Source organism: Oncorhynchus nerka, linkage group LG5 (assembly GCF_034236695.1).
Source record: "Oncorhynchus nerka isolate Pitt River linkage group LG5, Oner_Uvic_2.0, whole genome shotgun sequence".
In the NCBI taxonomy this organism is placed as follows: Eukaryota; Metazoa; Chordata; class Actinopteri; order Salmoniformes; family Salmonidae; genus Oncorhynchus; species Oncorhynchus nerka.
Window position 1 is genome coordinate 22,668,675 of NC_088400.1, and position 26,138 is coordinate 22,694,812.

Here is a 26,138-nt window from a genome sequence, read left to right on the forward strand (position 1 = left end):
GGGCCCTACTAAAACCATCTGTAGGTTCATTATAGTCCACTAGCCTGGGCCCTACTAAAACCATCTGTAGGTTCATTATAGTCCACTAGCCTGGGCCCTACTAAAACCATTTTTAGGTTATATTATAGTCCACTAGCCTGGGCCCTACTAAAACCATCTGTAGGTTCTATTATAGTCCACTAGCCTGGGCCCTACTAAAACTATCTGTAGGTTCTATTATAGTCCACTAGCCTGGGCCCTACTAAAACCATCTGTAGGTTCATTATAGTCCACTAGCCTGGGCCCTACTAAAACCATCTGTAGGTTCATTATAGTCCACTAGCCTGGGCCCTACTAAAACCATCTGTAGGTTCTATTATAGTCCACTAGCCTGGGCCCTACTAAAACCATCTTTAGGTTCTATTATAGTCCACTAGCCTGGGCCCTACTAAAACCATCTGTAGGTTCATTATAGTCCACTAGCCTGGGCCCTACTAAAACCATATGTAGGTTCATTATAGTCCACTAGCCTGGGCCCTACTAAAACCATATTTAGGTTCTATTATAGTCCACTAGCCTGGGCCCTACTAAAACCATCTGTAGGTTCATTATAGTCCACTAGCCTGGGCCCTACTAAAACCATCTTTAGGTTCTATTATAGTCCACTAGCCTGGGCCCTACTAAAACCATCTGTAGGTTCATTATAGTCCACTAGCCTGGGCCCTACTAAAACCATCTGTAGGTTCATTATAGTCCACTAGCCTGGGCCCTACTAAAACCATATTTAGGTTCTATTATAGCCCACTAGCCTGGGCCCTACTAAAACCATCTGTAGGTTCATTATAGTCCACTAGCCTGGGCCCTACTAAAACCATCTGTAGGTTCATTATAGTCCACTAGCCTGGGCCCTACTAAAACCATCTTTAGGTTCTATTATAGTCCACTAGCCTGGGCCCTACTAAAACCATCTGTAGGTTCATTATAGTCCACTAGCCTGGGCCCTACTAAAACCATCTGTAGGTTCATTATAGTCCACTAGCCTGGGCCCTACTAAAACCATCTGTAGGTTCATTATAGTCCACTAGCCTGGGCCCTACTAAAACCATCTGTAGGTTCATTATAGTCCACTAGCCTGGGCCCTACTAAAACCATCTGTAGGTTCATTATAGTCCACTAGCCTGGGCCCTACTAAAACCATCTGTAGGTTCATTATAGTCCACTAGCCTGGGCCCTACTAAAACCATCTGTAGGTTCATTATAGTCCACTAGCCTGGGCCCTACTATCATATCATTGATTCATGTTTTCATATAGTTTTTTTTTACTGTCATCTCTGATGGATGGCTCCTATTAGGACAACAGTTGCTGCGGACTTACGTCTTTGAGCCTTCCATTGTCAGGGTTTGTCATTAGGAGATGGACTGAAGATAATTCAGATAATAATTACAATGACCTACTCTGACCCAAGAGTCTATCCAAAGCTAAGCAATAAACCAACATATTATGGAATTAGTTAAGTATGGTGTCAGAAACAAGACCACTACAAAAATAAATGTTAACTGAATAACCCCAGCAAAATAATCTTTATTTTTATATTCTAATCCCTAAAATATCATATAGGACATCTGTCTTTAAAAGCTTACAAATCCATTTCAAAGTTCCTGTAAGGTTTGGGGAGTCTGTGTCGGGGAGAGTGTATTCTGTTTTGTGGACCACTTATCCTGATTTCCCAGGAAATTGCTCAGGTGTGCTACTGTGCTTATTAAAAGAGGCTAATGGTGTGTTTAAGGTTCAATATACCATCATCTGACTAAGTACATTGATATCATACCTGCTGGCTGAAATAGATCTATGGTTTAACTAACAGTTCTCGGGTCACTCCTGTTGCATGTGGGGGGGGGACTTTGTACAGTATATTGTTCCTATGTTTGAAGTTAAGAGAAGGGCAGAGTAATGGAATCTAGTTAAGTATGCTTCTCTCACTATCATTCTCTCTCTGAATACTCCAAGGCTCCAACCAAAATCACTAGCATCACCACTACCTGTGCTTTGGTGCTGTCCCCCTGCCTGTCCCCTCATGCCTCCTCTGGTGCTGTCCCCCTGACTGTCTCCCTCATGCTTCCTCTGGTGCTGTCCCCTCATTCCTCCTCTGGTGCTGTCCCCCTGCCTGTCTCCCTCATGCCTCTTCTGGTGCTGTGGGCCTCTTCAGGTCACGGATCTGCTTGATCAGGTAAATCTTCTCGTCACAGAACTGCTCGTCCTCGGAGCGGTCTCTCTGGAAACGGCTCAGGAAGTCCACCAGCTTGGCCTGATTCTTCAGCAGGATGTCCAGCACCGGCTGGGTCTTGTTGGGGTTGGCCACAAACACCTAAGACCAGACAGAACAGGGTTAATGGGGTACCTATAAATGATTTTTATGCTGCACAAGAATTGCCCTTCAGGGACAATAAAGATCTATTGAATTGAATGGTGCTACAGCATGACAATCTATTGTAGTTGGTCACCTGGTTAATGTACCTTAGTATACACTACCTGGTTAATGTATCTTAGTATACACTGAGTGTACAAAACATTAGGAACACATGCTCTTTCCATAACATAGACTGACCAGGTGAAAGCTATGATCCCTTACTGATGTCACTTAATAAATCCACTCCAAATCAGTGTAAATGAAGTGGAGGCTGGTTAAAGGATTTTTTTCTTCTTTCAATTTAAAGTTTTATTAAGTTTTCTTGTTTTTCAAATCAACCAACACAACACATTTCACAATCACAGATGTGACAGGCTTAAAAAAATGTTGTGTGTATATATATATATATATATATATCACTTCCGGGTTGGAGCGAGCGGTTGCATCCGCACTTCGGTCCGCAAGTAGTATAACTTTTCATTACATTTCATTATAGTACAACGGTTTGATTTGTCTAATCTTAGCAATTTCTTCTTAGCTAGCTACATAGCCGTCTTTGTATCAAAGATAATTGCGTAATTATCGTATTTTCGTCGTCCTAACGTAGTCTACACTGCTATCTGCCCAGCAGCTAGCCAGCTAGCCAGCTAGCCAGCTAGCAAACGTCCACCGTTTACCGAATAGCAGCACTGTAAAAACTATTACACTCAACTGAACGACTTGATTAGTGTAGTGTTAGCTAGCTACATAGTTGTCTTTGCTGTCTTCGTATCCAAGATAATTGTGTAGTTTAGAGTGTGTAGTCTTAGAGTGATTATCTTAATTTACAGAGGTTAGCTAGCCAGCTATTTGTCGTCCTTAACGTTGGAGACACTGCTAGCTAGCCAACAGCTAGCCAACGTCTACCGAATAGAACTTCCTCACTCAACAACCCGGTCGCATTCCGCTTCGCTCCACAGGTAGTATCACATTTTCATTTCATTTCATTACAGTACAACGGTTTGATTTGTTTGATCGTAGCTAGCTACATAGCTAGCTACATAGCCGTCTTTGTATCAAAGATAATTGTGTAGTCTAGAGCGATTTTCTAGGTTAGCTAGCCAGCTATTGTCGTTCTTTTAACGCAACGTAACGTAATCAACACTGCTAGCTAGCCAGCTAGCCCCCGAATAGCAGCACTGTAGAAACTATCACACTCAACGGAACGACTTGATTAGTGTAGTGTCAACAACGCAGCCACTGCCAGCTAGCCTACTTCAGCAGTACTGTATCATTTTAATCATTTTAGTCAATAAGATTCTTGCTACGTAAGCTTAACTTTCTGAACATTCGAGACGTGTAGTCCACTTGTCATTCCAATCTCCTTTGCATTAGCGTAGCCTCTTCTGTAGCCTGTCAACTATGTGTCTGTCTATCCCTGTTCTCTCCTCTCTGCACAGACCATACAAACGCTCCACACCGCGTGGCCGCGGCCACCCTAATCTGGTGGTCCCAGCGCGCACGACCCACGTGGAGTTCCAGGTCTCCGGTAGCCTCTGGAACTGCCGATCTGCGGCCAACAAGGCAGAGTTCATCTCAGCCTATGCCTCCCTCCAGTCCCTCGACTTCTTGGCACTGACGGAAACATGGATCACCACAGACAACACTGCTACTCCTACTGCTCTCTCTTCGTCCGCCCACGTGTTCTCGCACACCCCGAGAGCTTCTGGTCAGCGGGGTGGTGGCACCGGGATCCTCATCTCTCCCAAGTGGTCATTCTCTCTTTCTCCCCTTACCCATCTGTCTATCACCTCCTTTGAATTCCATGCTGTCACAGTTACCAGCCCAACATCCTTATCATTTATCGCCCTCCAGGTTCCCTCGGAGAGTTCATCAATGAGCTTGATGCCTTGATAAGCTCCTTTCCTGAGGACGGCTCACCTCTCACAGTTCTGGGCGACTTTAACCTCCCCACGTCTACCTTTGACTCATTCCTCTCTGCCTCCTTCTTTCCACTCCTCTCCTCTTTTGACCTCACCCTCTCACCTTCCCCCCCTACTCACAAGGCAGGCAATACGCTCGACCTCATCTTTACTAGATGCTGTTCTTCCACTAACCTCATTGCAACTCCCCTCCAAGTCTCCGACCACTACCTTGTATCCTTTTCCCTCTCGCTCTCATCCAACACTTCCCACACTGCCCCTACTCGGATGGTATCGCGCCGTCCCAACCTTCGCTCTCTCTCCCCCGCTACTCTCTCCTCTTCCATCCTATCATCTCTTCCCTCTGCTCAAACCTTCTTCAACCTATCTCCTGATTCTGCCTCCTCAACCCTCCTCTCCTCCCTTTCTGCATCCTTTGACTCTCTATGTCCCCTATCCTCCAGGCCGGCTCGGTCCTCCCCTCCCGCTCCGTGGCTCGACGACTCATTGCGAGCTCACAGAACAGGGCTCCGGGCAGCCGAGCGGAAATGGAGGAAAACTTCGCCTCCCTGCGGACCTGGCATCCTTTCACTCCCTCCTCTCTACATTTTCCTCTTCTGTCTCTGCTGCTAAAGCCACTTTCTACCACTCTAAATTCCAAGCATCTGCCTCTAACCCTAGGAAGCTCTTTGCCACCTTCTCCTCCCTCCTGAATCCTCCTCCCCCCTCCTCCCTCTCTGCAGATGACTTCGTCAACCATTTTGAAAAGAAGGTCGACGACATCCGATCCTCGTTTGCTAAGTCAAACGACACCGCTGGTTCTGCTCACACTGCCCTACCCTGTGCTCTGACCTCTTTCTCCCCTCTCTCTCCAGATGAAATCTCGCGTCTTGTGACGGCCGGCCGCCCAACAACCTGCCCGCTTGACCCTATCCCCTCTTCTCTTCTCCAGACCATTTCCGGAGACCTTCTCCCTTACCTCACCTCGCTCATCAACTCATCCCTGACCGCTGGCTACGTCCCTTCCGTCTTCAAGAGAGCGAGAGTTGCACCCCTTCTGAAAAAACCTACACTCGATCCCTCCGATGTCAACAACTACAGACCAGTATCCCTTCTTTCATTTCTCTCCAAAACCCTTGAACGTGCCGTCCTAGGCCAGCTCTCCCGCTATCTCTCTCAGAATGACCTTCTTGATCCAAATCAGTCAGGTTTCAAGACTAGTCATTCAACTGAGACTGCTCTTCTCTGTATCACGGAGGCGCTCCGCACTGCTAAAGCTAACTCTCTCTCCTCTGCTCTCATCCTTCTAGACCTATCGGCTGCCTTCGATACTGTGAACCATCAGATCCTCCTCTCCACCCTCTCCGAGTTGGGCATCTCCGGCGCGGCCCACGCTTGGATTGCGTCCTACCTGACAGGTCGCTCCTACCAGGTGGCGTGGCGAGAATCCGTCTCCTCACCACGCGCTCTCACCACTGGTGTCCCCCAGGGCTCTGTTCTAGGCCCTCTCCTATTCTCGCTATACACCAAGTCACTTGGCTCTGTCATAACCTCACATGGTCTCTCCTATCATTGCTATGCAGACGACACACAATTAATCTTCTCCTTTCCCCCTTCTGATGACCAGGTGGCGAATCGCATCTCTGCATGTCTGGCAGACATATCAGTGTTGATGACGGATCACCACCTCAAGCTGAACCTCGGCAAGACGGAGCTGCTCTTCCTCCCGGGGAAGGACTGCCCGTTCCATGATCTCGCCATCACGGTTGACAACTCCACTGTGTCCTCCTCCCAGAGCGCTAAGAACCTTGGCGTGATCCTGGACAACACCCTGTCGTTCTCAACTAACATCAAGGCGGTGGCCCGTTCCTGTAGGTTCATGCTCTACAACATCCGCAGCGTACGACCCTGCCTCACACAGGAAGCGGCGCAGGTCCTAATCCAGGCACTTGTCATCTCCCGTCTGGATTACTGCAACTCGCTGTTGGCTGGGCTCCTGCCTGTGCCATTAAACCCCTACAACTCATCCAGAACGCCGCAGCCCGTCTGGTGTTCAACCTTCCCAAGTTCTCTCACGTCACCCCGCTCCTCCACTCTCTCCACTGGCTTCCAGTTGAAGCTCGCATCCGCTACAAGACCATGGTGCTTGCCTACGGAGCTGTGAGGGGAACGGCACCTCAGTACCTCCAGGCTCTGATCAGGCCCTACACCCAAACAAGGGCACTGCGTTCATCCACCTCTGGCCTGCTCGCCTCCCTACCGCTGAGGAAGTACAGTTCCCGCTCAGCCCAGTCAAAACTGTTCGCTGCTCTGGCCCCCCAATGGTGGAACAAACTCCCTCACGACGCCAGGACAGCGGAGTCAATCACCACCTTCCGGAGACACCTGAAACCCCACCTCTTTAAGGAATACCTAGGATAGGATAAAGTAATCCTTCTCACCCCCCTTAAAAGATTTAGATGCACTATTGTAAAGTGGCTGTTCCACTGGATGTCATAAGGTGAACGCACCAATTTGTAAGTCGCTCTGGATAAGAGCGTCTGCTAAATGACTTAAATGTAAATGTAAATATATACACACACACACACAGTGGGGCAAAAAAGTATTTAGTCAGCTACTATGACAGACAAAATTAGAAAACAAAAATCCAGAAAATCACATTGTAGGACTTTTAATGAATTTATTTGCAAATGATGGTGGAAAATAAGTATTTGGTCAATAACAAAAGTTTCTCAATACTTTGTTATATACCCTTTGTTTGCAATGACAGAGGTCAAACGTTTTCTGTAAGTCTTCACAAGGTTTTCACACACTGTTGCTGGTATTTTGGCCCATTCCTCCATGCAGATCTCCTCTAGAGCAGTGATGTTTTGGGGCTGTTGCTGGGCAACACGGACTTTCAACTCCCTCCAAAGATTTTCTATGAGATCTGGAGACTGTCTAGGCCACTCCAGGACCTTGAAATGCTTCTTATGAAGCCACTCCATTGCCCGGGCGGTGTGTTTGGGATCATTGTCATGCTGAAAGACCCAGCCACGTTTCATCTTCAATGCCCTTGCTGATGGTAGGCTTTGTTACTTTGGGCCCAGCTCTCTGCAGGTCATTCACTAGGTCCCCCCGTGTGGTTCTGGGAGTTTTGCTCACCGTTCTTGTGATCATTTTGACCCCACGGGGTGAGATCTTGCGTGGAGCCACAGATGGAGGGAGATTATCAGTGCACAATTGGTGGCTGACTAAATACTTTTTTGCCCCACTGTATATATATAAAAAATTGATCATATTACTCCAGTGCTAGCCTCCCTACACTAGCTTCCTGTCAAGGCAAGGGCCGATTTCAAGGTTTTACTGCTAACCTACAAAGCATTACATGGGCTTTCTACTACCTATCGCTCTAATTTGGTCCTGCCGTACATACCTACACGTACGCTACGGTCACAAGACGCAGGCCTCCTAATTGTCCCTAGAATTTCTAAGCAAACAGCTGGAGGCAGGGCTTTCTCCTATAGAGCTCCATATATATGGAATGGTCTGCCTACCCATGTGAGAGACGCAAACTCGGTCTCAACCTTTAAGTCTTTACTGAAGACTCATCTCTTCAGTGGGTCATATGATTGAGTGTAGTCTGGCCCAGGAGTGTGAAGGTGAACGGAAAGGCTCTGGAGCAACGAACCGCCCTTGCCGTCACTGCCTGGTCGGTTCCCCTCTTTCCACTGGGATTCTCTGCCTCTAACCCTATTACAGGGGCTGAGTCACTGGCTTACTAGGGCTCTTTCATACCGTCCCTAGGAGGGGTGCGTCACTTGAGTGGGTTGAGTCACTGATGTGATCTTCCTGTCTGGGTTGGCGCACCCCCTTGGGTTGTGCCGTGGCGGAGATCTTTGTGGGCTATACTCGGCCTCGTCTCAGGATGGTAAGTTGGTGGTTGAAGATATCCCTCTAGTGGTGTGGGGGCTGTGCTTTGGCAAAGTGGGTTGGGGTTATATTCTTCCTGTTTGGCCCTGTCCGGGGGTGTCATCGGATGGGGCCACAGTGTCTCCTGACCCCTCCTGTCTCAGCCTCCAGTATTTATGCTGCAGTATTTTGTGTGTCGGGGGGCTAGGGTCAGTTTGTTATATCTGGAGTACTTCTCCTGTCCTATCCGGTGTCCTGTGTGAATTTAAGTATGCTCTCTCTAATTCTCTCTCTCTCTCGGAGGACCTGAGCCCTAGGACCATGCCTCAGGACTACCTGACATGATGACTCCTTGCTGTCCCCAGTCCACCTGGCCGTGCTGCTGCTCCAGTTTCAACTGTTCTGCCTGTGATTATTATTATTTGACCATGCTGGTCATTTATGAACATTTGAACATCTTGGCCATGTTCTGTTATAATCGCCACCCGGCACAGCCAGAAGAGGACTGGCCATCCGACATAGCCTGGTTCCCCTCTAGATTTCTTCCTAGGTTTTGGCCTTTCTAGGGAGTTTTTCCTAGCCACTGTGCTTCTACACCTGTATTGCTTGCTGTTTGGGGTTTTAGGCTGGGTTTCTGTACAGCACTTTGAGATATCAGCTGATGTACAAAGGGCTATATAAATAAATTTGATAGATATATCAAATTTATTTATATAGCCCTTTGTATATCAGCTGATATCTCAAAGTGATACATACATACATAAAGAACAATTAAAAAATAAATATGTATATAAAACTTGCAGCAGCACTATCAAGGTTCTTATTAGCTATTTCTAGCCTTCACTGAGACGACAAGCAAATCATTCGTTTTTAGATTTTACAGCACCTTACACAATGTATCTGCTCTTTTCCCTAATCTGCCCATTCACTCTGTCCAATTTGAAATATAGTTGAGTAGTGGAGACCAGTGTCTATCAAACTTGGGCTGTCTCTTGTGGAGGTCATAAGTGAGCTTTCAAGAGGGAGAAAGTCAACAATCTGGTCAATCCACATGTTAAATTTAGGAGAGGTATTAGAGGCCCACAATATAAGTATACATTTCTTAGCAAAGTATGTAATAGTCATAAGCACATTTTCTGCTGGGCATTAAGAAGATAGATACATGGGGCCATATCAAACTGTACATCGAGTATTTTCTGTGCAGCAGTATGTATAGATTGCCAGGTTCTGGCAATCTCTCTACAGTTCCAAAATACATGCATATAGGTTCCACTTTCAGAGGTACATCTTTTACAGTTAGGAGACATGTCTATTTTCATTCTATGGCGTCTCAAAGGAGTGTAATAAAATTTGTACAAAAGTGTAAATAGATTCTTTCATTTTTACATTAGTAGAGGAGCAGTATACCCCGTCGCAAACCTCCGCCCATAACTCATCACTGATAGTCAGACCAAGGTCCTTTCCCCAAATTATTTTCAAATGAGTAAAGGAGGAGCCTCCTTTCTCAGAAAGGAGTCTATAGATATGATATTTGCCTTTAATGGATTGTGCTGTGACAAGAAGGGTTTCAACTTCGTTCAACTGAGTTCTAAACCTCCTCTTGGAAGTAAATGAGGAAATTACATGTCTAATTTTTTTTTATTTTTTTATGGGATCTTGGCACATTGAATTCACTGCAGAGCTCTTGAGAGGATTTCAGTGTAGTAGTTTTCTGATGAAATAGGTCTGAAAAGGTCCTGATTCCTAGAGTATGCCAAAGATTAAAGTTGGCATCCCTCAGGGCTTTTGGCAAGTCTGGGTTGCCTACTATAGGCGAGTGAGAACATATTTGGGAGGAAATTCCCAGGTATTTCTTACAGTCCCTCCACGCTAGTAGGGTGCTGTAAATCACAAAAGGTTTTGGCTATGTTGCCCACTTCACTAAAGTTATTAATGAATATAATTGAACTTAGGGGCAATGAACCACAGGATTGGGCTTCTATCTGAATCCACGTTGACTTGTCTGTTTGTGATCCATGTTAGCATGTTGCGGATTTGGGCAGACCAGTAGTACAATTGAAGGGAGGGAAGGGCAAGACCACCCTTAAGATTCAGGTTTCGATAGAGTGGAAAACTTGATCCTAGGTTTTTTTTTGCCCCATATACATTTGGTGATGCTTTGGTTAGTTGTTTTGAAAATTGAAACTGGGAGATAGCATGGGAGCATCTGAAATAAGTAGTTCAGTCTAGGGAGGACGTTCATACATGACATTAATTCTTCCTACTAAGCTAATTGGGAGGGAGATCCAGGTTTGGAGATCGTTCTTGATTCAATCCAGGAGTGGGAGATAATTTTCCTTGAAAAGGCCATTTAGATGTGGTGTTATGAAGATCCCAAGGTATTGAAACCCGTGTCTTCCATTGGAAAGGACGCAGTGTCTTCATAGAGCTCCGGTCAAACGCCTTCTACAGTGAAGCCAGCAGGACAGGGGTCTTCTGTGCGTTTACTTGATCAATAATATCAAAAAGACGGTGAATGTTATCAGAAGAGTATCTGTCACTAATAAATCCAGTTTGGTCCGCTTGTATTATTTTGGGAAGAAGAGTGTTTAGTCTTTTGGCGAGTAATTTGGTAATTATTTTGTAGTCGAAATCCAACAAGCTTATGGGCCGGAAGGACGAGCAGGATAGAGGGTCCTTGTCTTTTTTGAGCAACACTAATGCGAGCTGTGTGCATTGAGTCCGGGAGAACGCCGTTTTGCAAAAATCCTCCAGCATTGGCTTAAAAATAGGGCTGAGCTGGGGCCAAAAAGCTTTGTAGAACTCTCTGTGGAATCCATCTGGGCCTGGGGACTTATTAGGTGGCATGGCGGTAATTGCCTCCAGGATATCCTCAGGAGTGAAGGGGGAGTTGAGATCTTCTTGGTCGGTCTCTGATAGTTTAGGTAGCAAGATTCCCTCTAGGAAAGAGTGGAGTTCTGCCTCCATGTGTTTTCGCTCAGAGGTATATAGTTTGCAGTAAAAATCATGAAAAGTTCAATTGATCTTTTTTGGGTCATATGTGACCTCATCCTCTGCTGTTCGGATAGCCATGATTGTACGCTCTCTGACTGCTCTTTTTTTTAAATTGGTAAGCCAGCAATCTACTAGGCCTATTGCTATACTCATGGTATTTCTGTTTAGTAAAGAAAAGAAAACAAATTATCCCGAGTGTAGTCCAAATTTAGTTTGGCTTTGGCTGCTTTAAGTTGACTCCAGGAGGTGCTGTCTGGGGATTGTTTATGTACTTTTTCACAGCATTCCAGCTCCCTCTCGAGATCTAGCCTGTGTGCTTCCTTTTCTTAAAGGAAGCATATGCAATTAGATGACCTCTTAGTGTGGCTTTAGCAGCGTCCCACATTGTGGCCGGAGAAACAGGAGAATCTTTGTTGTCTTGTGTGTAGTGGTCTATCCATGTAGTTACCAATGTATGGAACGCTTCGTTCGATAACATGGGAGGTGTTGAATTTCCAGCTCTTTGACCTCTGGGCTGTTTTTGCAGAGGTCAAAGCGGAGGTGGACAAAGGCGTGATCTGAAAGTGCTTTGGGTCCGATTGTACACGTGGATAAATTTATTCAACTCTTTGGGATAAAAATGTAATTTATACGGGAGTAGGTGTTATGGACATTAGAGTAGTATGTATAGTCCATAGATGAGCTATTAGTCTCTCTCCAGATATCTATCAGTCCCATCTCTTTAGTAAGAGAGTTCAACATCTTTGCAGATCTAGGATTTGTGGTGGGGACTTGAGATGATTTGTCTAGGGTTGGGTTAAGGGTACAATTAAAATCTCCCTCCACCACGCCAAAGGAGACAATGCTCATTGAACAGGGTTATCATTTTTGACATGAAAGCAGGAGTATGTGTTAGGGGCATATATATTTAAGATAGTAAATGGTTGACCATACAGTGACCCAGTTATCAAAATAAATCTCCCCTCCGGATCAGATATGTTTTTGTCAATTACGAATGGAACATTCTTATGGATAAGTATGGCTGTACCTCTACTGTTTGATTTGAAAGATGAGAAATACACCTGTCCCACCCAAGCTCTGCGGTGTTTGGCATGTTCGGCATCACAGAGGTGTTTTAGAGCACATAGTATCTTTCTCCGTTTTATTGCATGACCTAGACCATGGCAGTTCCATGTCAATAGATTTAAGGTACTAGTCATCGTCATCAAACTTTAGTAAAAGTGGATAATAGTTACAGCTGCGTTCACATAAAAGGAAAATAAATGGTGTACATAAAATAACAATCTCTGAACACCCCAGCCAAGTTCCCAAACAACTCAACACATCCCCGTTGGATACATTTCCCCCCCGCTCAGTCTCAATTCTGTGTTCCGAAAAAAACGGGAACAGTTAGTAACGCACAGAGTCTCCCTACCAAAGAAATGCTTCACCCTCTCCTCTCCGCATTGAGTAAATGACAACGCAGCCCCCCGTCCAGACCACATTAAATGAGGGAGAAAATAAAATCAATAGCCCAGCCTACATATACCTCCCCAAGGGACATAATAATAGCGACAAAAGAAAGGGGGAAATAAAAGTAGGCTGAAACGTTAGTAGGCCTAGGTTAGGCTATAGAGCATATCCCTCTCAGCTAAAGGAAAATAAATCTAGATTGGACGGCTATAATGACATTTAGCGGGGCGGGTGGGTCTTTGGATATCGGCTATATGTTGTCTTACCTCCTTTAGTAATAGCATTAATCACATTTAGTCATTGGTCCGTTTCTCATTGACCAGGATTGTCTTTCAAAAAACATTTAGCCTCTTCAGGAGTTTTGAAGTGTCGCAGGGCTCCTTGGTGAAGAATCCTGAGCTCGTTTGGGTAATTGAATCCCCTGAAGAAGCCTCGGTCAATGGAGTATTTCTTCACCTCGTCAAACTCACGGCGCTGTCGGCGTATTCCAGCTGACAGGTCCTGGTGTAAAGTGAGTTTGATGTTTCCCACTGTGATGGTGTTGATTTTCGCTGCCTGTAGGACTCGTTCCTTGTCGGTGAATCTCAGGAAACGTATGGTGATTCGGCGCGGAGGTTGTCTGGCTGGTGGGGACCTCAGTGCTCGGTGAGCTCTCGAGTTCTATGGGCCTGTCGGTGGACAGATGGAGTCACTCGGGAAGTTTGTCTTGCAGGTAGCGGATCAGTGGCATGTTTCCCTTATTCCTTCGCCCCCTGTTTTCCAGGTCCTCTGTTTTCTCTTCCAGATGCTCTATTTTCTTTTTAGCACATGCTATTGTTTCCATGGCATCTGTCAATAAGTTTTCCATGGATAGGATTCGCCCCTCTGCCTCCTCCAGGCGCCCCGCGTTTATGGTTATCTTGTTGTTGATGTCAGGCAAAGCGTTTTCCAGGATTGTCACCTCGCACTGAGCTGAGAGTTAATGGCATCTAATTTAATGTTGAGTTCTGTACGTTGGGATCTCAATTCAGAAAGGATGTCTTCGACAGAATGCGAGGTTGGCAATCGTTGGGCCTCGGGGGGGGGGGGGAACGGGTCCTCTTGCTCCTGGCTAATGGCGCTAGCTTTTTCTGAAGCTTCTTCTTGGAGGCTTTTTCCGTCGCTAATGCTCGAGTCCGGGTAAAAATGTCACCTGTAGTGTCGCCTTTTGTAGCCACCATGACTTTTTTACTAAAGCTAAAGGAGTTTAAACTTGAAGTGGAGGTAAGATTAGGAATTGGAAACTACTTGTGCGAAGCTCTTAGTTCACGCGGCCATCTCGTTCAAAGGTCACGTGATTCCCCCCCAAAGAAGGATTTTTAGACAATTAAGACATGGATTGTGTATGTGTGCCATTCAGAGGGTGAATGGGCAAGACAAAATATAGAACAGGGCTCCGGGCAGCCGAGCGGAAATGGAGGAAAACTCGCCTCCCTGCGGACCTGACATCCTTTCACTCCCTCCTCTCTACATTTTCCTCTTCTCTCTCTGCTGCTAAAGCCACTTTCTACCACTCTAAATTCCAAGCATCTGCCTCTAACCCTAGGAAGCTCTTTGCAACCTTCTCCTCCCTCCTGAATCCTCCTCCCCCTCCCCCCCCCTCCTCCCTCTCTGCAGATGACTTCGTCAACCATTTTGAAAAGAAGGTCGACGACATCCGATCCTCGTTTGCTAAGTCAAACGACACCGCTGGTTCTGCTCACACTGCCCTACCCTGTGCTCTGACCTCTTTCTCCCCTCTCTCTCCAGATGAAATCTCGCGTCTTGTGACGGCCGGCCGCCCTAACCTGCCCGCTTGACCCTATCCCCTCCTCTCTTCTCCAGACCATTTCCGGAGACCTCCTCCCTTACCTCACCTCGCTCATCAACTCATCCCTGACCGCTGGCACGTCCCTTCCGTCTTCAAGAGAGAGTTGCACCCCTTCTGAAAAAACCTACACTCGATCCCTCCGATGTCAACAACTACAGACCAGTATCCCTTCTTTCTTTTCTCTCCAAAACTCTTGAACGTGCCGTCCTTGGCCAGCTCTCCCGCTATCTCTCTCAGAATGACCTTCTTGATCCAAATCAGTCAGGTTTCAAGACTAGTCATTCAACTGAGACTGCTCTTCTCTGTATCACGGAGGCGCTCCGCACTGCTAAAGCTAACTCTCTCTCCTCTGCTCTCATCCTTCTAGACCTATCGGCTGCCTTCGATACTGTGAACCATCAGATCCTCCTCTCCACCCTCTCCGAGTTGGGCATCTCCGGCGCGGCCCACGCTTAGTTGCGTCCTACCTGACAGGTCGCTCCTACCAGGTGGCGTGGCGAGAATCCGTCTCCACACCACGTGCTCTCACCACTGGTGTCCCCCAGGGCTCTGTTCTAGGCCCTCTCCTATTCTCGCTATACACCAAGTCACTTGGCTCTGTCATAACCTCACATGGTCTCTCCTATCATTGCTATGCAGACGACACACAATTAATCTTCTCCTTTCCCCTTCTGATGACCAGGTGGCGAATCGCATCTCTGCATGTCTGGCAGACATATCCGTGTGGATGACGGATCACCACCTCAAGCTGAACCTCGGCAAGACGGAACTGCTCTTCCTCCCGGGAAGGACTGCCCGTTCCATGATCTCGCCATCACGGTTGACAACTCCATTGTGTCCTCCTCCCAGAGCGCTAAGAACCTTGGCGTGATCCTGGACAACACCCTGTCGTTCTCAACTAACATCAAGGCGGTGGCCCGTTCCTGTAGGTTCATGCTCTACAACATCCGCAGAGTACGACCCTGCCTCACACAGGAAGCGGCGCAGGTCCTAATCCAGGCACTTGTCATCTCCCGTCTGGATTACTGCAACTCGCTGTTGGCTGGGCTCCCTGCCTGTGCCATTAAACCCCTACAACTCATCCAGAACGCCGCAGCCCGTCTGGTGTTCAACCTTCCCAAGTTCTCTCCGTCACCCCGCTCCTCCGCTCCCTCCACTGGCTTCCAGTTGAAGCTCGCATCCGCTACAAGACCATGGTGCTTGCCTACGGAAGGGAACGGCACCTCAGTACCTCCAGGCTCTGATCAGGCCCTACACCCAAACAAGGGCACTGCGTTCATCCACCTCTGGCCTGCTCGCCTCCCTACCACTGAGGAAGTACAGTTCCCGCTCAGCCCAGTCAAAACTGTTCGCTGCTCTGGCCCCCCAATGGTGGAACAAACTCCCTCACGACGCCAGGACAGCGGAGTCAATCACCACCTTCCGGAGACACCTGAAACCCCACCTCTTTAAGGAATACCTAGGATAGGATAAAGTAATCCCTCTCACCCCCTCCCCTGAAAAGATTTAGATGCACTACTGTTCCACTGGAGGTCATAAGGTGAATGCACCAATTTGTAAGTCGCTCTGGATAAGAGCGTCTGCTAAATGACTTAAATGTAATGTAAATGTATTTAAGTGCCTTTGAACGGGGTATGGTAGTAGGTGCCAGGTGCACTGGTTTGTGTCAAGAACAAACACTGCTGGGTTTTTCTACACTCAACAGTTTCCTGTGTGTATCAAGAATGGTCCACCACCCAAAGGACATCCAGCCAACTTTACAACTGCATTGAAGTCAACATGGTCCAGCATCCCTTTGGAACGGTTTCAACACCTTGTAGAGTCCATGCCCTGACAAATTGAGGCTTTTCTGAGGGCAAATGTGGGGTGCAACTCAAGGAAGGTGTTGTTAATGTTTTGTACACTCCGTATATGCTAATTTCTTAACAAAATACAATACTACAACCGTATTAAGTTATAATTAAGTATTTAAAGGCATGAATATTTATGCATCCTCTATAAAGACAGAATTGTAGATTAGGGGATGTAAATGTTTATAACATGTATTTTATATGAAGTAACCCAAAACGGTGGAAAATAGGACGAGAATGAGGACAGAATCTGCACCCTAAGCCTGCACCCTCCATGAACACAACATATCTACACACCTTGAAGACATGGAAGGCCTCAAACTGGATGTTGCGGCTGTTGTCTCTCAGCATGTTCATCATCAGCTTCAAGTTCTCAGCCCGGCTGATGTACTTGGTCATCACAGTGAAGTTGTGTCTGTCCAGAAGAAGCTCTCCCAGGAGCTGCAAAACACTTTGTTTAGTAATAGAAAAAGGGTCATAATTGTTTTTAGGATAAGTTAGGAAGATACAGTGCATTCTAAAAGTATTCAGACCTTCACTTTTTCCACATTTTGTTACAGCCGTATTTTAAAATTTATTCAATTATTTTTTTTCCATCAATCTACACACAATACCACATAACAAAGTGAACAGGTTTTTAGAATTCTTGCAAATGTATTAAAAAATAAATAAAACAGAAACACCTTATTTATTATTCAAACCTATGAGACCTTATTAATTAAACACCTTATTAATTATTCAAAACCATGAGACGCTGAATTTATCTCCGGTGCATCCTGTTTCCATTGATCATCCTTGAGATGTTTCTAAACTTGATTGGACAGGACTTGGAAAGGCACACACCGGTCTATTTAAAAGCCCCACAGTTGACAGTGAATATCAGAGCAAAAACCAAGCCATGAGGTTGAAGGAATTGTCCGTAGAGCTGAGACAGGATTGTGTCGAGGCACAGATATGGGGAAGGGTACCAAAACATTTCTGCAGCATTCAAGATCACCAAGAACATAGCGGCCTCCATCATTCTTAAATGGAAGAAGTTCGGAACCACCAAGACTCTTCCTAGAGCTGGCCGCCTGGCAAACCGAGCAATCGGAGGAGAAGGGCCTTGGTCAGTGAGATGACCAATAACCTGATGTTCATTCTCCTAGAGCTCCAGAGTTCCTCTGTGGAGATTGGAGAACCTTCCAGAAGGACAATCATCTCTGCAGCACTCCACCAATCATGCCTTTATGGTAGAGGGGGCAGATGGAAGCCACTCCTCAGTAAAATGCACATGACAACCTGCTTGGAGTTTGCCAAAAGGCATCTAAAGGACTCTCAGATCTTGAAAAAACAAATTCTCTGGTCTGATTAAACCAAGATTGAACCCTTTGGCCTGAATGCCAAGTGTCACGTCTGGAAGAAACCAGGCACTATCGCTACAGTGAAGCATGGTGGTGGCAGCATCATGCTGTGGAGATGTTTGTCAGCAGCAGAGACTGGGAGACTAATCAAGATCAAGGGAAAGATGAACGGAGCAAAGTACAGGGAGATCCTTGATGAAAACTTGCTCCAGAGTGCTCAGGACCTCAGACTGGGGCAAAGGTTCACCTTCCAACAGGACAATGACCCTAAGCACACAGCCAACACAACGCAGGAGTGGTTTCTGGAAAAGTCTCTGAATGTCCTTGAGTGGCCCTGCCAGAGCCCGGACTTAAACCTGATCGAACATCTCTGGAGAGACCTGAAAATAGATGTGCAGCGACACTCGCCATGCAATCTAACAGAGCGTGAGAGGATCTGCATAGAATGGGAGAAACTCTCCAAATACAGGTGTGCCAAGCTTGTAGCGTCTTACGTAAGGAGAATCGACTATGTAATCGCTGCCAATGGTGCTTCAACAAAGTACTGAGTAAAGGTCTGAATACTTACGTAAATTAAATATTGCCTTTTTTTTTTCATTTGCAAACATACATTTTTTTTTGTCTTTATGGTGTATTGTGTGTAGATTGATGAGGGGGGAAAACTATTTAATCAATTTTAGAATAAGGCTGTAACAACGTGAAAAAAGTGAAGAGGTCTGAATACTTTCAAATGCACTGTATTTCTGTTACAGAAGAAATTCATCAATGAATCACGTGAGGTCAAAACTAACTTAAAATGTTGGGTTTGGTGACAATGATAACAGAAAGTACCTTTAGGGACTGCCGTTTGGTGACATAATTATCGGAATGCAGTAGCTTCTCATATTCTGTAAACACCCGGTCATAATTGGTCTCCAGAAAATCTGCACACATAATCTTGTGTCTCGTGAGAAGATCCTAGCAACACATTTGAGAGAAAAGAACAGGCTATTACATAACATACTAAGCACAGGGGATGTACAAAGTACATCAAGCTGCTTCACACTACAGAAACAGGAGATACGTTCCTGCCCTATGGGCCATTCTGGCTCAGACAAGGCTCGCTTTATATTAAGCGCTAAACAACCAGGACATAAAGCCATGAGAACAGCAGCAATTTACCTTGAACGAAGCGAAAGCGTCTGAGGCGATGTCGAAGGTGGAGAACTCTACATAGCGGAAGAAGCAGTAGAAGTCCTCCGAGAAGAGAATTGTGCGGGCCAGGGGCTCATGACGCAGGCTCTCCCTTAACATCACCCCACAGTTCAGAGCCACCTCTGCACTCTCGTACCTGCAAAGTTGGGATTCATGCCACAACTCAACACTACTGTGTGGGTGTGTTTTGTTGGGGATTAAGAATGATTCATATAGTATATGTTGAGGCTGTATGCATGGGGGTCTGTAAATGAACAAACAAGTGTGTTACGAGCCTACAATGTCACTTAATGGGTACATACCTAACAAAAAATATATAAATCCATGCTTCTTGCTCATCTAGCTGATCTAACAGATGGCAGATGGGCAGCTTTGAGACTCACCCTTTCAGCAGCATGAAGAGGATCTGTGGGTGTGAGGAGATATACTCAACCGTGGGCGTACGGGTGCCAATCTGGCGCCGCACAATGTTGCTGAACAGATGCACCACATCCTTCTTTCCCTGGAGGACAACAATGAGAAACATTACATGAGAAACATTACATGAGAAACATTACAATCAATGAAGGCGGGTGATATGCACCCCCCCCAAAAAAGCTGATAAAGGTATGAGAGGCCCACACACAGAATCTTGTGGCTCCCCAAGTCCCTCTGCATTTGGGTGTAGGACTAAAGCACTGTGGAGCAGAAATATTCTGTGAGTGGACCTCTCAAACGCTACAATCAAATAGTGGTGTGTGTGATCGCATTGTCTTTATGCTCCTCCCTCCTCTATTGATTTTAACTATCCACTACTCTAGCATGAAAAATCAATTTCACCCCCAGTATAAAACGAATGGCTAGAACATTTCCCTACCTCAAAATCAATCCTCTGCAGGTTTGCAATGAGAGCAATGAGGAGGTTCGTGTTGTACAGCTCCTGGGCAAGTTGGGCCACAGCCTCCGTTTGGGGCTCCTTGTCCCCTGAACCACACAGCACCTCTTTCAGAGATGATAGGTTCTTAGACACCTCCTCTGCAACCTGGAGACAAGAAAATATGAGGGAACAGCACTCAGTTAATAAAGCCTGAAAGGGCACTCTATGCCCTATTATATAGTGAATTACTTTTAACCAGAACCCACATGAGTCTCTGGTCAAAAGTAGCACATTATGTAGGGATTAGGGTGCCTTTTCAGACACATCCAATAACTCACAACATTGCTATATGAAGTTGCAGTCTGGATGCTCATATGTGAAAGACCAACTTTAACCAACAAATGCCCAAAGACAATTTCTACTGTGCTCTCAAAACAGCAGTCCACAGGTATCGCCTGACCTTTTCACATTTTTTGCTTTCTGCCGCATCCAGCTTTTCCAAGTAAGCTACGTTCTCCTTCAGACTCTTCACAATCTCCGCAGGGTTCTTCTGAGACTTCCCAAAGGGGAACGGCATAGTGACAAGGAGATGAGTCTGGTTGTAGCGTAGAAGGCACGGCTTTCCCTTTGGATAAAATTGATAAATGATGAGCTATTACATTAATACACTGCTTTGATATTAAGAAACTACAGGTCTGACAGATCATCATGACAGCAACAGCTCTGCAACTTGGCCTTTTCCTTCACTGAAAGATTCACATTTTAAGTGATGTTGTTACACTTAACAGCACTCCATTGTAACTAACAGATCAATTCCTATCCTGACAATAACACTATGCATCCCTGTAGGCCACATTGTCAGTTACATAACTCGTGGTCAGATAATAGAAAACAGAATGATCAGATCCTAGCAATCAACTGGGTCAAATCTAATGCAGGTAGATATTGAGTTAGAATGCAGGTGTCTATCAGTAACGTTACTGGGCTAGTTCCCACCTATAGCCACAGGGAAACTATTATATGGGTCATAAATGCTTATCCAAAGTAATATCCGGTGTGTCACTCAATAGACCGTGCCAATGGGTTTATTGAGGATTCGTTTGTGCTGATGTTGGATAGCTAGCTACTCTTCTTTTGGCTAGCTACTCTACAATTGTCAGACAGTTGCTAACGTTGGCTGTTAGTTGGCTTTCTTGCAAGCTAACAGTCAGGATAACTAATGTTAGGCAACTAGCTGTCAGTGGAATATAGATTAATACACAAATTAAAGGAACGAGCGATTAGCAAACTCGCAGCTGAATTGCTAGCTAGCGAGTATAGCAAGCAAGCTAACGTTAGCACGCTAGAATATTTTGACACTCACCAAGCTTAGAAGGCGACTTCGAGTTTTTTTTATATCCTGTGGGAAGTGTAGGATATTTAAAGGTAACTTATACTACACCTATACACCACACCTATTTAAGAACTTCATATCTATTTTGTCGTGACCTAAAAAGTATTTCTGCTGGCTAATTATTGTCAGACAACTTCCCTATCTCCTAGTTCTAGGGAAGAGGGGCGGGTATGTTATGACATACTATTTAAACCAATCAAACCGAAACGATGGAACGACACGCCCCCAAGTACCCGAACCAAAAGAAATGCAACAAAGTTGCATTGATATGGTTAAATGTATCAAAAAGTATAATTTCTTCCGATTACAGGAACAAATGTATTTATTTGAGGATACATTATAGCACAGCCTGGTGTCATAGACTAGACGTAACCAGCCATAGCAAGCATTTATGTACCAGTTGCAATAAACTTGGAACCTTGTTTGAAAAGCTTAAAGTAAGTGGTATCAAATACTAAAGACCTATTCACACCTGAAAATGGAGTGTCTTTGCAGCTATTATAGGCCTACGTAATGACAAAACAGTATTGGCAAAACATATCCATCTATCTAAGAGTACTGACATTTTCTAAGATGCAGAAACCAGGTTGTCCAGTTGTACATGTATGCTGTTTAAATAACTCATATTCTTACAAATACTTATTGGGGACAAAAGTAGTGCACTAGTCATTTAATAGTGCTGTATTAGCGGACCGATATAGCATCTGTAGTGAGGGCAAAAATATATATTTTTCAGCACCCGGGACTGTAAGTTATTTATAGTGAGGAATACTTGGAGAAATTTGACCTTTCTGAAATGAAAATGGGATGGCCCTCCATTCAGTACAATATATTTTTACCCTACCCTCCATGAATGCTTGAAAAAAAAAAACAAGTGACCCTTCCATATACCCAAATTAATAATTAAAACAAAGTGGATAGCAGAGAACATGCCTACACTTTACCCTAAGGACAGACCAGAGCCTTTAGATATGCAGTTTTAGAAAATGTTCCTCGTTTTGTAAGCATTACATGGCAAGTAGCCATAAGATTGTGGATTCACATTCCACTGCAGACAAGGGTAGGGGTGAAAAGATCTCCATTATAATAAAAGCACTGTATGAATCCATCATCTTACTTGCGATCCCAAAAAAAGAATTCCAATTCTACATCATTTTACATCACTGGAGACAAGTAGAATATTTTAATACCACAACAGAGCATGCATGACAACTAATGAGTGCATGCTGCAGCACCAGAGAGGTTTTGATTTCTATACAGGCAATTGTTGAAAAAGAGGATAGTCTAAGTTTGGAACAGTGCTAAAGTTGTCTATCAACTGGAAAAATGGAGCGCAACAGAACCAGTTACAATTGAAGTATCTGATCATCAATGAATTGGAGAAAAAGCCATTCATATTTTAACACAGCAGTCGCATATCATCGGGTAGGCCTATATGCACTTGTAACTTTATTTCATTTGGGAAACATCCATTTTCGAATTGATTCTATTTTATTCCATGATATTGTTGTTACAAAATAGATTTATGTTGAATGATTAGCGCATGGGAATATAAGAGCATCTGCTAGGCTATATTAACAAACTAGGCATGCATATCTCAATGCAATGGCCAAACTTGTGTTTCTAAAATTGAATTAAAAAGGTGTAGCCTAAAAATACATTTTTCATTTAGTTATTACTTAATTCTAAGTAATAATTTTTTTTAAATGTAATTTTATACATCCAAAATGAAAAATGTATAGGCATGTAGTTGAAGGGATGTTGGTGATATGCGTTGAAATGCTGAGCGCTCCTGCAAGCCTGTAGCGTGTCACAAATGCTTCACAATTTCTTTCTTAAATGGCTGTCACACCCTGATCTGTTTCACCTGTCTTTGTGATTGTCTCCATCCCCCTCTAGGTGTCGCCCATTATCCCCATTATCCCCAGTGTATTCATACCTGTGTTCTCTGTTTGTCTGTTGTCAGTTCGTCTTTTTGTCAAGCCAACCAGCATTTTTGTGTCAGACCCTGGTTTTCCCCAGTCTCTCTTTCCTCGTCTCGTCCCGTCCTGGCCCTGTACCCATCCGCCTGACCACTCTGCCTGCCCCTGAGCCTGCCTGCCTGCCGTCCTGTACCTTTGCCCCTGTGCTGTAATGAACATTGTTACTTTGACACAGTCTACATCTGGGTCTTACCTTGATACCTGATAATGGCAGGCTATAGCCTTGAAATAATAACAATATATAGCCTAAATCTGAGGTTCCCAAACATTTCATAGTTTTCATGCTAGTGAGGGCCAAGAATCCACTCTCACATAGGTAAGTGGTTGCAAAAGGCATCAGTGTCTTATCAGCGCGATTTGCCAAGGCAGTAAACTCTGCGCGTAGCCCAATCCAGAAATCTGACAGTGGCTTCCGATTAAATTCTATTTTCACAGAACTGCTTGTTGTAATTTCGATGAGGCTCTCTTGTTCAGATATCTGTAAGTGGACTGGAGGCAGAGCATGAAAGGGATAACGAATCCAGTTGTTTGTGTCATCTGTTTTGGGAAAGTACCTGCGTAATTGCGCACCCAACTCACTCAGGTGCTTCGCTATATCACATTTGACATTGTCAGTAAGCTTGAGTTAATTTGCAAACAAAAAATCATACAATGATGGAAAGACCTGTGTGTTGTACTTGCTAATGCAGACAGAGAAGAGCTCCAACTTCTTAATCATAGCCTCAATGTTGTCCCGCACATTGAATATAGTTGCGGAGAGTGCCTTTAATCCTAGATTCAGATCATTCAGGCAAGAAAAAACATCACCCAGATAGGCCAGTCATGTGAGAAACTCGTAATCATGCAAGCGGTCAGACAAGTGAAAATTATGGTCAGTAAAGAAAACTTTAAGCTTGTCTCTCAATTTAAAAAAAAAGTTTTTTAAAAATATTTTTAAAATGTGGGGCCTCCCAGGTGGCGCAGTGGTCCAAGGCACTGCATCGCAGTGCTAGCTGTGTCACCAGAGATTCTGGGTTCGAACCCAGGCTCTGTCGCAGCCGGACGCAACCGGGAGGCCCATGGGGTGGCGCACACAGCGTTGTCCGGGTTAGGGAGGGTTTGGCCGGCAGGGAATCCTTGTCTCATCGCGCACTAGCGACTCCTGTGGCGGGCCGGGCACAGTGCACGCTGACCATGTCGCTAGGTGTACGGTGTTTCCTCCGACACATTGGTGTGGCTGGCTTCCAGGTTGGATGTGCATTGTGTCAAGAAACAGTGTGGCTTGGTTGGGTTGTGTTTCGGAGGATGCATTGCTCTTGACCTTCGCCTCTCCCGAGTCCGTATGGGAGTTGCAGCGATGAGACAAGACAGTAACTACTACCGATTGGATACCACGAAATTAGGGAGAAAAAATGGGGTAATTTTTGTTTTAAAAAATGTGATGTAATACTTTGCCCCTTGATAACCAACGCACTTCTGCATGTTGTAAATGACATGGTTGCTGCCCATGTCATTGCATAGTGCAGAAAATACACGAGAGTTCAGTTAACAAAGTTAACCATTTTCACTGTCGTGTCCAAAATGTCTTTCAAGCTGTCAGGCATTCCCTTCGCAGCAAGAGCCTCTCGGTGGATGCTGCAGTCTACCCAAGTGGCGTCGGGAGAAACTGCTTGCACGTGCGTTACCACTCCACTATGTCTCCCTGTCATGTCTTCTGCTCCATCAGTACAGATACCAACATGAGCAGCAGCTACGATTGGCTACACACGGACCATTAGAGGTAATCCCGCGAGAGAGTAACGGTTAATGTGATTGGATGTTAATTATTTGACCAGGCTACCTGTATTTGACATTGTGTTGTTATTTTGCTGAACACTAGATGGTTGAATTTTTTTTTTGGCAGTGAAAAAAACCTCAACCAAATGTATAGCCCTGTTGGAAAATATAAATGGACTGTTTGAAAATGCGAAGACAAATAAAATAAAATGTTTTATTTTTAAATGTGGATCACATTTTTATTAGGCGTACCCCAGATGGCCTTACCGTGCCACAGTTTGGGAATACCTGGCCTAAATAATTCATTTTAGTTCCTTCATAGGCTACCTGGCTTGCTCCGGACTGATTTAGAGTTAGTATGTTGCTTACGTCTTTCCCCAGCATTTTACAGCTTGTTTCTTCTAGCATAATGTATTGTGGACTAAAGTGTCGTTATAAATCTCTCTATATAATCAGGTCCATTACATTTTTTCTAAATCTGAAGCTAACAAGGGGTAGGCCTATGCTTTTAGCCATATTATTTTACAAAAGCCACAATACTGTCACACACACCCTCAATTCGAACCCTGTTTTTAACTTAACACACCAAGCAAGCCCCTCACTCACTGACACTGAGATATTTAAGGAGTGCATGGTGACTGAAATAATTTGCTGACAAAATCTATGGATATTAAACTATAATTTAGTCTGTCAAACCTCTTATTTCTTGAATAGGAAGAAATCGGCTCCAACACAAAGCCCTCTTGTTGTTAGTAGCCATCTCCGCGTCTGCTGCTTCAAAGTAACAAAGCAGTGGCTCCACCTGTTTTGAGCCCCACATTTTTTGGGGGGGTTGCCTGTATTGCATGTTATTTTGGAATTAATACGAGTCACATATCAGTTTGCAAATAATGTAAAAAATATATATATATCATTGAGTTAATAAATCCGCATACAAACATGGTCTCTTTTTTGATTTCTTGAGTAAGGGGTTTCAGCCCAGGTGTTTCAGCCCAGGGGTTTCAGCCCAACCCAGCGCAGTGCTTTCTGTGGTGGTAGGGCAAACCAGCAGAAAATATGGACTGTTGCGCCGTGATTGGCTCAGTGTTCTGTCACTCATGGGGAAACTACGTCACTGCGAAGTCTAAGGGGAGCCCTTGAGAATTCGAGCCCTTTGGGTATTGACATAGAGATAGATACATTAGAAGTGCCCATCCAAGAAGTCTCAAGATCATTGGCCACAGGCAAAATGATGTCAAATCACGATATATGTACAGTAGCTTTGATTGGACTGATCATGTCATACTTCCAAAATATTAGCTAGCAGTCTTCA

The 26,138-nt window shown here is 44.9% G+C and overlaps 1 protein-coding gene across 1 annotated transcript; it reads right to left on the reverse strand.

Annotated features, from left to right (window-relative positions):
• Positions 1–1,526: 1,526 nt before the first annotated feature.
• cab39l1 (calcium binding protein 39, like 1) lies at positions 1,527–21,246 on the reverse strand. Its single transcript, XM_029659360.2, has 8 exons — positions 21,060–21,246; positions 20,157–20,321; positions 19,697–19,861; positions 19,224–19,342; positions 18,808–18,976; positions 18,478–18,603; positions 16,601–16,744; positions 1,527–2,345 (listed from the first exon to the last, which is right to left on the reverse strand). Exons 2-8 carry the CDS (start codon positions 20,271–20,273, stop codon positions 2,154–2,156), a joined length of 1,032 nt encoding a protein of 343 aa, XP_029515220.1. The 5' UTR covers positions 20,274–20,321; positions 21,060–21,246; the 3' UTR covers positions 1,527–2,153.
• Positions 21,247–26,138: the final 4,892 nt, after the last annotated feature.

What these genes read in the sequence shown, in the direction of transcription:
- cab39l1 (XM_029659360.2), bottom strand. Translation starts at nt 20,273, where the DNA reads ATGCCGTTCCCCTTTGGGAAGTCTCAGAAGAACCCTGCGGAGATTGTG. An exon ending in TGCAGAGGATTGATTTTGAG is followed by an intron (nt 19,343 to 19,696) that starts GTAGGGAAATGT and finishes GTTGTCCTCCAG; the next exon opens with GGAAAGAAGGATGTGGTGCA. An exon ending in CTCTTCATGCTGCTGAAAGG is followed by an intron (nt 18,977 to 19,223) that starts GTGAGTCTCAAA and finishes CCAACTTTGCAG; the next exon opens with GTACGAGAGTGCAGAGGTGG.